The following is a 13056-nucleotide window of genomic DNA, read 5'->3' as shown; positions in this document are numbered from 1 at the left end:
ATGATGCAGTGTTAAATGAACATTTAAATACAAATATTAATAAAAGTGAAAACAATAATTTAAAAGGATCCAAAGGAAGAGGCAATTTTGTGACTTTTCTTAGCCATTATTCCATTGACAGTATTACCTCAACAATTTCATTAATAATTAAACAAATAATATCTGAGCAAATTTCAACAGCTGGCATGTTTTCGGTTTGAATTGATACCACTCAAGACATATCAGTGATGGACCAGTGTTCAATTATTCTTTGTCATGTTTTCAATGGAAACATTAATGAAAAATTAATAGCTATTAAATGTTGCTCAGAATCTTCTGGAAAAGCTATGATGGAATTGTTACAAAGTGCTATGAATGAAGTTAATATTGACATATTGAAATGCATTATGCAATTGATGGAGCCGCAAATATGCAAGGTGCATATAATGGGTTCACTTCATGGTTAAGTAGAGTAGCTCTAGAACAAATACATATTTTGTGTTTTAGTCACATACTAGACTTAGTAATTTGTGATGCTACTAAGAATCCAGTTATAGTATCTAACTTTTTTTCTTTAATCAATGGATGTGCAGTTTTCTTCAAAGAGTCATATAAGCGAATGAATATATGGAGAATTATAAGTGAAAATAACAATGAAAATATTTGTCACAAGCGTTTAAAACTAATTGGAGATACAAGGTGGACATCAAAACTTAATAATTAAGGATTAAAATGTCAAACTTAAACAATCCTAGAATAATTATTTTTAGAGTTATAAGTCAAAAAACTATAAATTGCATGAATTTTGCAGTTTTTTGGTTAAATTGCTATAACTTGGTCAATTTTGGACTTAGAAAGTTAGTTAACTACCAAAATTCATTAAAAAATTAGGCAAAAAATAATTAATGATTAAAATAGGTGGTTACCATTAAAAAAAAAAAGTTGTACTGTGCATGCGCATGTCTAATTAAGTTAAAAATATTCAAAGGCATAAAAATGTGTATTTTTATGTCATAAAAACCGATCAAAAGACAGAATTCAAATCGCAAATTTATTGAGTATTCTCAGTTAGCGTTTACACACTATTGAAGAACTGTACTCAAATAGTGACACAGAAAATGAAGATGAAGATAAAGACATCAAAACCATGAAGACATGTGAAAATTGTAACATTTGTTGTTACAATACGTTGGTTAAGTATAATCATTACTCTAATGCGTACCCTTCATTATCCATTGCTTATCAGTATTTACTAACTTTGCCAGTAACCCAAGTGGCTTTTGAAAGGTCATTTTCTACTTTAAAATATTTAAAAACCGTTTAAAAAATTCATTGACAACCAAACAATTGGAGCCATTCATGTTTATGGCGATTGAAAAACAAATTCTGTATAGTTTGGATAATAATATGATTATAAATAAAGTTGGTGGAAAATCCAAATTATTTTCTAAATTACTCTTATAGTTTATAAATATTAAAGTACACTTTGTGACATTTCCATGTACATATTTTTTTTATTTAGAAATATTAAATGAAAATAAAATGTATTTGTTAATTTTATAAGATCAAAGTATATTGTATAATTTTTTTTTTTTCAAGTTTGTGTTTGCCCTTGAAATAATTAGCTAACTAATGGGCCGGCAAAATATACTTTCCAGGCCTTAAATTAGATCCCACTCCACCCCTGCCTAGGATTTTTATATAATACCAGATTCAACACATTGCCGGTAACATAACTAAAGCTAAAAGGCATTCAGAAATTCTCAAATACGCTTAACTCTCAATCTCAATTATCAGTGAAATCTCGACAAAATCGACAATCATAGATAAGCAAATTCCTTGGTTAATCCACAAAGTACAAATTCAATAGTATTCAAAGAAAATTAATATTATCATATATTCATTTAATATATTATATGACATTTACATATAATTTTTAACAAAAAAAATAAGTGATTTATTTTTTTTTCAATTTTAAACGCTACTTGTCATTGAAATTTTAATAACAATATTTTTTCACAGAAGGGATTGCATTGTTTTGTTCTTAAAGATTTTATATTATACGAGTACAATATACATCATAAACATTATATTTAGTACACGTATGGTTTCACAAAAATATTTAAATGATTGAAAGTTAACAGCATAATTTAAATTATGATATGCTGAGTTAGAAAATATATCAAATAAAAGTTGCTAAACAACAATATTTTTACATCACTCAATAATCTGTTTTTAATGTTTTAATTTTCAAAAATCTCTTAAATTTATTTTTTTGAATCTTCTAATTTAAATTTATAATTTTACTTTCACACTATTGTTGACCATAAATATAAAAATGTATAATTTATCTCAATACTAATATGCAAGTAAATTAAAATTAAAATTTTAAATGGTAACATTTTTATGTATTGCATAAAATGTTGGTAGTAATCATCTAAACCTTAATCTACTTGTGAACAGTTAAGATAATATAAAACGGACAAGATATTTATAATATAGAATTTGTAAATCCATTTTACACAGAGGCAGTAAACGTTTGGTTGTTGATAAACCAATTTAAATATTTGTAAAGCCGATTTCTTCTTAAAAGCTAATGCAAAGTATATATCAGATTATCAAAATAAATAACACTAACTTTAATGTAAAATTAACAAAATTAGATAGAATTTTTGGTTATATTGTAATTTATTTTGTATACATAATGTAATACATAATAATAATGTAAATAAAAATTTTAATATAAATTAATTATGCGCAAAAAAAAAAAAAAACAACAAGCATAAATGTAAAAGATAAATGTTTTTTATAATTAATAATAACCACTACATATAATAAAATAATAACAATCGCAACCATTCCAGTTACCAGCACACATAACAAAAAAAATAAAGAAATATATTATAATATATATATGTTAATAAATGAAATAATAGTTTTGCAATAAAATATCAAAGATAATCATAATGGAATAAGATAGAAATTTAAGATAATATAAATCACAATGCGCCGCCCGCTATGACTTGTTTTGACATCACATAATTCATAATAATTTATGTTGATAAAATGTATACATTCTCCGGCGTACAAAAAAACAAAAACAAATGTGGCACAAATAATAAGATTAAAAATTTAAAAATTATAAACACTGCTATTGTTTTTTCAAACAGCTAAGTTATTTTTTATTGTTTTAGGCTGATGTAGTAATGGTATCACTGCCACTACTGGCACCAATTTTTTCTGGTAGAATTGGTGGTGGGCCTGATATTACCATATCGTCATCCAACAAATTTAAGATTGGAGTGGCAGTTGATGTCATAGTGACCAAACTACCACCACCACCACCACTACTGCCATTACCTGCAATAGGAAACTGTTGTTGATAATACTGTGGCTGCTGTTGATGTTGGTTGAAGGCCATTGTCCCCACTGGTGGCTGCTGATAAATGTAATTGTTAGGAGTTGTTGGTATCGTATTAAATGTATTTGCTGATATCACAGTCGTTGGTGGAAGATGTTGGAGTTGTTGATAATAATTATTACCGATACTAGTAGTGTTGTTTGACAATGCCGGTTGTTGCTGCAGACTACCAGTTACAGACGAGGTCGTTAAAATCGATGTTGGTTGCAGTTGAAGTTGTTGCTGATGTTGTGGTTGGTACAGTTGGGATGCCTGTTGCTGTAGAGATGATTGATAGTAAAATTTTCCAGTTGTACTTCCTACTGAAGTCGGTAATTGATGAGGCTGTAGTTGTCGTTGCTGTAACTGTTGATACATCTGAGGTGTTTGTTGTTGATACAATTGAGGCTGCTGCTGCGGATACAATTGAGGCTGCAGTTGCTGTTGGTACAAATGTGGTTGCTGTGATATCTGTTGCTGAGGTTTTTGTTGATACATTTGAAGTTGTTGTTGTTGCTGCTGCTGTTGTTGTTGCTGCTGTTGTTGTTGTTGTTGCTGTTGTTGTTGCTGCTGTTGTTGTTGCTGCTGTTGTTGTTGCTGCAATTGTAATGGCAATTGATGATAGAAATTAGTTACAGTTGATGTGCCACCACTAGTAATGGAAGATGGTTGCGCTACTGATGTTAAACTACAACTGCTAACAGTAGTTGTCGAAGTTGGAGGTGAAGAAAATGGCAATGGTGACTGTATGCTAGCAGATAAACTACTGCTTTCCCTTATTAATTGCTGTTGATTTTGTTGTACAAACACTGATGTTGTTCCAACACTTGTCACACCAGCGTTGGTGGCCGCTATTAAATTTTGTTGCTGGTACTTTTGTGGCGGATAAAATTGTTGCTGTTGTGATGCTAATAATGTATGAGGATGGTGATAACCATAACCACTAGCAGCACCATAACCAATACTACTATATTGTGATGGTAGAGGCCGTTGCAAAACTGCAACTGCTGCTGCTGCATTTGGGAAAACATCACTACCACTACTTTGACTATAAGAAGAAATTACGTTTTGGCTACTGCTATTGTTATCACTCAAGTTGAGAGTATTCATCATAGGCATCACGGACAAATCAATATCACCACTAGTAGTTGCAGTAGTTATAATATTGTTGTATGATGGTGATGGAAGTGCAGGATTTACTGCTGCTTTAGTTGTGAGTAATTCATAATTGTAATAGTTATATGGCATAGACGATGACGATATCAAAGAGGATGGAAGTGATGAAGTAGAAGAATTATCTGGAGCCGTCAGTGCTGTTGAACTTACAGTGACATTGTAAGCAGCTGGATACGAATAATGTGTTGATATTGTTGATGCTGGCTGTTGTAGACTATTGTGGGGATTGCGAGTTTCGTTTGTAGAAGGTAAATTACCAGCATAGTAATGAATGCCACCATCATTGGGATTAAATGAAGACGATGGCGGTAGTTGTATTTGATTATGACGGTACTGATGATAATATTGTTTTTGCTGTTGTTGCTGTTCAGATCCAAGAGGTGAAAGCCTACGAAGATGGTGATGCTGGTCGTCCCAATGACTGCTCCCAAGAGGTACAACTGGCTTATTAGGCCCACTACTGCCGAAGCTTTTAATCAAGGCAGCCAAGTCATCCTGTTGGTGATCTTGGTCATCAATACCTGAGACAGCAGCGAGTAAATCATCAAGACCACCAATTGTAGTGGTTGAGTCATCGTCCATTTGTTGTGAAGTGGCTTCCCACTTTTGATGTTGTTTTATCATCTGATCTCGTTGTTCGGTTTGAACCTGACACGTGCCTGTTTATAACAAAATATACAATGTATTACAGATGTTGACAATAGTATAAATAAAAACTCCATTGGGATGATTGTTAAATAACTAATAAGTTCTTAAAGAATTACATACCTTTTACACGTTGTAATAGTTTTGATACATTAGTTAGTAACCGTTGGTAGAAATCCAAACCTTTTGCACACCGTTCGGCTAGAACCGCATCTGGGAGTAGTCCACAGTTCGGTGATGCTGCCATAGTTTCACCACAAGTTTCTAATGGTGTCCCTCCATTAGAAACTACATAACTTTCATATGCGTCTAATAAAGAGGACACTAGAGTACGGCGTCGTTGCATGGCATTGGCAAATGCTCGTCGTTCAGGTGCGGCTCGTGCATATGCCGACCTCACAGCATCCAAAATATTTAGTTGGGCTGACAGGTTCTGATCAATCATGCTCACCTTATTTGCAAACATATATATATTAATCATCTTATGAAAAACTGAAATTACACTTATAGAATTGATCTATAAAAATATTTTATAAGTTTAAAAAACAACCAAAATATGTATGGAATATAAAATTATTGTATTTAAATGCAAGGTTTTAATGAGATACGAAGTCAGTTGAATTAAAAATTTTAGTTACTTTTAAATTAAATAATGAGTTACTAGTTTTTTAGAAATAACTTCTAACTAGACAAGTTTAACATTTTAATAGATTACATTATTATAATAGGTTAAGTTTTCTAGTATAAATCCTCAAGATTTAAAATATAATTCTTAAATTTGTAAAATTTTTTTTTTTTTTATTAAGAAAAAAAAATAATCAGAACACTAAATATCATTTATATATTATTATGTTAAATGTGTTATAAAAAATCACTTACTAAATGGTATTGTCAGTGTTACACACTATTTTTAGATTTTAATTGTGACCAAAATAATGTATGTAATATATAAATATAAACGAAATAAGTGAAACAAGTAAATAAGGTATAAGTATATAATGTAAAATTTTATACTGTATAGTATGGAATAAGATTTAAATGATGAATAAAAACTCATAATAATAGTATAATTGTATATTCAAAGAGTATAATATGCACAAATAATGGAGTAACCATAACTGAAAAATCAAAAATGTAATTAATTTAACAAGTATCCTATACATATTTGTATATTCATTATTAATGCATAATTTTTAATATATATTTTTTGAAGTAAAAATAATAAAAAATATTTAAATGTAAACATGTATACTTATTATGTTATTTCACTCAACAACAATAGATATTAGATAAATATTTATGGAAATTATTGTTCATAACCCAGCCCTGCTTAAATATAAAAATATAATTGAAATTTTGCAATGTTAAAAAAAGCTGACACAATATATTTTATTTTTTATAAGTTTTCAATTTAATATTTAACTATGTACTATGCATAGTAGTAATTTAATAACTGTTGGATATAATTTTATAGTAATTATACTTATTTTAATAAAGTTATAATACATGTTGATACGTACCAGCTTTCCATACCGATCCTCCAACCTCTTTTTCACTGCTCCTGCCACATCAACATCAGAACCTCGCAGTTCTCCTAGTATGTTTGCATCTTCCTGTCCTGCAGCGTCCTTATCTTCTCGGTTCATTTCGTCTCGAAGTCGGGCCAAAAGTGTCTGTCGCTGCTCACGTACTTCTTTCATTTTGCCAACTACCATATTAAGCCGATCCAAACGTTTTATTGATTCTCGTTGCAACATTCGCAATCGACTGTCACTTCCATTATCTGATTCAGAGTCTTCATTTTGATCCGATGATTCTATTAGTAGAAATGTAAACAAATCATATTCATATTTAATTTATAATTAAGTGTTAAATAAACTATTCATGTTATATATCATATAACATGAGTCATCCTGGAATGATGATACTCACCAGCTGCATCATAAGATGACTCTACAGAACCAGAGGCGGCTACTTCAGATGCAATCACAGATATTGTAGGACAAGCTGGCGGTAAACGTGCAGCTAGTTCAGCAGGCGGTAATGCTAGTAGCTCCAGGTCCCGGCGACGACGATCGCGAACAGCTCGACTAAGAGTCACCCAGCTGTCTCGCGCACGGCCCACATGTGCTTCCCTATAACGGGAAGCCTCTCGCCGTAATTCCCGCATTCTACCAGCAGAATAATCATATGGACGACCTACAGTACGTCGATATTCTGAGTCACCGAGTTCTTCTGTCTTTGGTTATGTTTACACCATACAAATAGTCAGCACACAAATATCAAATAAATATAATGAATTAGTTAAAACATACTAATATGATAATAAAATAAAATTCAGCTAGATTTACTAGATAAATTTGTCACAAAAAATATAATATATGAATTTATACTAAGCAACAGATATAAAACCTGTTAAATGTGGAAACACACAAATATTTTGTTTTAAAGTGAAATTTTATTTGTCAATAAATGTTATCAAAATACATAAAATTAATTATTACATGAAGATGGATACCTTACATAAATGTATTGAATGTAGATAAGTTTACCTTTATATTTTTCTATGGAATATAAAAAATACAAATATACTAATGCTATATAACACAACTACTCTAAACTAAAATATTTTTATTTTAACTATAATATTACACCTTAAATGTCTTAATGTCTTTTTTAATATAACTATTATATGTATTTGAGTACAAGGACTTTTAATTGTTTTTATTTTTTACCAAGTTTAAAAAAAAATTTGATTTTATTTTAAAGATTATGTAAAAATATTTCTAGAAAATAATATATACTATCAATATAGCTCCAAAAGCTCTCTTAAATAAAATAACTCTAATGCAAAGTATTAAAATATCACATAAAATTTAAAAATAATAAAAACTTGATTTTAATATATTTATTAGTACTAACAAAATGTTCAAATACAACATATCTATTTAACTTTACTGTTTGAAATTAAACATGTGTACAAAAATTATTTAAATATTATATTTTTACTTTAAAAATATATTTTTTATCCAAGATATTTTTATCAGTTACATAGAAACAAATTACAAATATGTAATTAGAGTATATAAGGTTTATAAGTTTTAAGAGAGTCAAACTATTTAATAATCAACAGTAATTATTTTCATTATAGTCAAAATATTGTCACAAATTATCCAGAGAAAAGGAAAACTACTAATCATTAATAAATAAATGTGCAATACCTTAAGGAATCTGTCTATTTCATCCAGCATGCCATCTACAGCTTGAACCGCAGCTGCCAGTCGAGCCATGTCAATGTCCAATTGGTCTTCTTCAATAGCACCAGATATTATTCCCTCTTTTTCTTGTCGTTGTTGCAACAAGGCTTGGTATGCAGCGCAACAATTAACCAATTGCTTTTTTGCGCAACAATTGTAAATTACACGACATAATATAAACACAAATTAATAACTGATAGAACCAATAAGAATAAATAACAACATTAAAGCTAGTAATTACTTGTGGGAGTTCTGTTACATCACTCTTCTCATTGCCATCATTGCTAAGTTCGCTGTTTTTGCCTTTATACATTTCTAAGCATTCTAAATGTAATGTGTCAGAAAATTCATTTAAACGGTCATCTGCTTCCTTGCACAATGATTGCATATCTGCTTCAAGGTTGCGCTTTTCTGTTCTATTAAAACCAATAAACAAACAATTCAGAAATATAATCATGTATATAAATTATTAGTACAAGATTTTGATAACATGCAAATATAAACTAAACATACCTCACTAAATAACATAAACATTTTAAACTATATCATTATTATTAAAAATCAAATCATCAAATAGTTACTATCTTATCAGGTGTAAATATAAAATATTTATATAAATGTTTTTGAAGTGTTTTTTTTTCTCGTATTTATCAATTATTATAAAACATATTTGGTGATGATACCTTTTTATTAAGCATAAAACATTTCTATTTCAATTTAATTTATTAATACATACATATTACATACTCATGTGGATTAGTAAATTACCTTAGAGTATATGCACTAGAAATATTCACAAAAATGTGTACTTGACCCTGTATTAAAATATTTCAATTAATACTTAATAAATTGAAATAATAATTATTTTATTGATCTAAAAAAAGAATTCTTTTTCATTGTTCATAATAAACAATTTTGGTATATCGAAAAAACTGTTATTTTTTTCCATATATACAATAAGCACTTATTGCACAAATTTAATGTAGTTTTTTTCAATTTTTTGTGTTTTAAGAAATATACATTTTTTAATTCATGGGAATATCTATACTATTTCCAACATATATTATCAACTAATGTTTTTGAAAGAAGTTTTAAATATTATATATGAATAATATTTGCATAAGAATTGCTAGCAAAATTAATGTGACTATATTTTATACCCATAATATTTAAAACATAATTATCACTGAACTAAAAGGAACCTAGGTTAAATACGGTCAAATTCTTAAAACAATAAACAGCATTTTAAAAGCTATGACTTTTAGAAAATAAAGCGTGTGCTCTATGGTTAAATTGAATGTCACATTAGATTTTCGTATTTTTTAATAATACATATTATATTTTCTTGTGCAAAACTACAACTATTTTGAATTATTTAATATGAAATAAATAACTAATTATAATTTGATTAATAGCTTAAAAGTCTAAGCTTGTTAAATCTTTAAATAATAACATATAAAGTATACTTAATAATGTTTCTAAGAAAGTTCAATTTTAATGACTATAATATAAATTTATTTTTATTATCTCTGTAAAGAGTGTAAAGCATAAAGAAAACTATTTCTTTAATAAATATCTTGAAAAATGTAATGACTAATGACTAAGTAATTTTATAATATTTAAAATATAAATCTAACACCATAAAAAAATTGTTTTTTTTTTTTTTAAATTAAATTAAATTTTAAATGTAGTACAATATGGACAATGAACATATTACCACAAATAAAATTTTGATTATTACAAGATGACCTTTAAACTATATTACTCCAACTATAGATATTTATTATTATATTTCAGTATTTAGTTCTGTAGGCTGATAAATGTCTTGTGTAGAATAGTTAAATTATTTAAGAGAAATTGCATTAAAATTATAGAATTGTTAACTAAATAATACCGATATATTGCAGCTCGATGACGAGTAACTGTAGGCACTAGATCCTTGAATAATGTAGTAGTAGTAAAACCACTAGACGATTCATTATTATTGGTGACAAAAACAATAGCTAATAACTCAGGATCATCAACACTAAATGCTATAGGCTTGACTAGAGATGCACCCTTGACTCTATCTAACTGAAGACGATGAGTAGCAGTTTTAGATGGAGTATTTCCTAAGCAATCGCTATCGTCGTCATCAGACAGCACAGGCACTACAGGTTCATGATAGATAAGCTCATTTTCTGACTTAGCTGCTCGCCACTTTGCTGCAGCCACATCCATTGCAAACGACAAAGTATCTCTCCGGATTTCCAATTCCTTTAAAAATTAATATAATTATTATTATTAGACTATTACATAGTTCAGACTAAGAATAAGCCAAAAAAATTGTGCAATATCTCTAATCAACAACCTACCATCAAGACAATTTACTCTATGTTGCATGGGGATGCGCAAAAATGGATTTTCACAGAATCGTTACATGCTTTTTTTTACTAAATTAAGTATAAAGTTTTAATGTTTCATGCTAACATTTAACAATAATCGTCATAATAATAGTTTTAACAATATAAATAACTGTGTCCAATCCGATAAAGAAGAAAAAATAAAATTAAGATTATTTTAATTGACTTTAAAAGAAAATATTTTACTTCTAGTACCACTAGTATTATAAATTAAAATATTATATATACTAAAATATGAATCCTTAAATGATTGGATTAATATCAACTGGTAAAAGATAAATAGGACTAAATGATCTTTAAGGGTTAAGCTATATAGTATTTACTGTGGAACAACAAACAGTTATAGCATTCGATCATGTAAGTGCTAATTACCAATTAATCATAAGGTATTTCATTTTTAGTATTTAGTAAAAGCAAGGTTCAATATTGAATATTGAATATTTTATTTTATTGTTTAAATAAATATAAATTAATAAATTAACATTAATATTTTAGTAATTACTTCTCAACTCCTCTTACTTTAATAGCGGCGGATCGACCATTGCCTGGGCGTCCATGCTCTGATTCTGAGTAATAGTAGTAGTCATCATCTGCTGAATCTTCATCTTTTGACGTCGAAGCAGCTGTCTTACCACCACTTTCTGATATCAAACCAGCTCGGCCAAGCAGATTTACTGCTCGTCGGTAATATGACACACGAGTTCCCATTTGCTGTAATTGGTCTTGGACATGTTGGCCCTGGAATAGGGCAGTAACAGCACCATAATATCGGCATTTGAATTCGGAGTATAGTTTCCATTTCTAAAACGAATTAAAAAATAATTTTTAAAGCAATTTATATGAAATAAAATTTAAAATACATTCTTAAACTTCAATAGCAATGTTTCACAACCTTGTATTATGGCACCACAATAATAAAATATTTAATACTTTATGACACAATAAAAAAATAAGTATAATGGGTAATATTTAAATTTAATTTTTATTGATAATATAAAATTTAATTAAAAATAATGATAATGTTGATAACAGAAAACTTATTTTTAATCATCAAATTAATTATACCAAATACTTTTATTTTTGTAAATCTTATCAAAAATGTTTATATATTTAACATCATTTAATATACTTTGCAACATATTTAGACTTATCCAACGACACACTGGTTGGAAAACATTGCTTTTATTCTGTAGAAAATGTTTACTGAGTGTAATATAACATTATTTACTCACCCTAAGCCTGTTGGTGCTAACACGATATGGCTCTTGTTCCATTCTTTGAACTGCACCCACTGCTTCCGCAAAATACTCACATATCATAGCTGATACTTTAGCTACATTGATAATATTAAAGGAGAAAAAAAAAATCAATAAAAAAAATAATAGTATCATAATAGTATAGTCGAAAATGAATAATATAGGACTACTTCAAAGTTAGCTAGTTGAAAATTAATCAATTTTTATATTTTGACCAATCTCTCAAAACAATAATTATTTCAAAAAAACCATTTTGCTTTATTTTTTAACTATTAAAAACAGTTTTAGACTTAAAATAGTAAAATAAACAATATTTAGGTTTAAATATAAAAATTGAATTTTTTCATTCTATTTTTACTCATTTCACAGTGAATTGATATGACAGGAAAAAAAAATGTTATGAACCTAATGTTTGAATGAAAAATTATTTTATTTACTTATATGGATATTTTAATAAAATTAATAGATACCTTTTTTTAATATTTGAAGATGGTTATATGTTAAAAAATTGAAATTATTTATAGGTATAGAATTTATATATACCTATTATAAGAGGTTTTCGGCCATCCATCATGCTTTTCTCCAGTATACACTCTTGGGCTTGTGCTAGTGTCACATTATAAGCAAATTCAAGAACTATACGACTTGTAACTTGTGGCTTCTGTCGATGATTCCACTTAATTGGTTCATTATAAGATCCATCTCCACCAAGCAATTGCTGAAAAGCCCATGCAGCACACTGCAAATGTGTACAAGCTATCTTAAGAGCATTGTTTGATGGAATTTCCTCATCAACTGTTGTTGGCTTATTGGATGGTACTAATGGTGGTGACCTGTCCTGTGCTGCAGCTAGGCGGCTATGAGCTGCACCTATGTTATATAGCACACACCTCATCTCATACCCGATATTTCCAGTTTCAACTACAGAAGCAGAGTTCATA

The 13056-nt window shown here is 28.7% G+C and overlaps 1 protein-coding gene across 1 annotated transcript; it reads right to left on the bottom strand.

The window, feature by feature from the left end:
• Window positions 1-3096: 3096 nt before the first annotated feature.
• Window positions 3097-13056, bottom strand: LOC112595718 (the record flags this gene model as incomplete). The annotated part of the gene is given in 10 exon segments (XM_025341018.1): window positions 3097-5214; window positions 5324-5651; window positions 6721-7016; window positions 7133-7439; window positions 8422-8595; window positions 8699-8873; window positions 10352-10713; window positions 11379-11660; window positions 12092-12192; window positions 12659-13056. Coding segments are annotated over 10 exon segments (4468 nt in total), but the record flags the coding sequence as incomplete, so codon positions are not given.

The sequence above is a fragment of the Melanaphis sacchari genome, unplaced genomic scaffold, assembly GCF_002803265.2.
Source record: "Melanaphis sacchari strain LSU unplaced genomic scaffold, SCAv2.0 Contig29_pilon_pilon, whole genome shotgun sequence".
Classification (NCBI taxonomy): domain Eukaryota; kingdom Metazoa; phylum Arthropoda; class Insecta; order Hemiptera; family Aphididae; genus Melanaphis; species Melanaphis sacchari.
The sequence above is the reverse complement of the archived record's forward strand: the minus strand, read 5'-3'. Positions and strand labels throughout refer to the sequence as shown.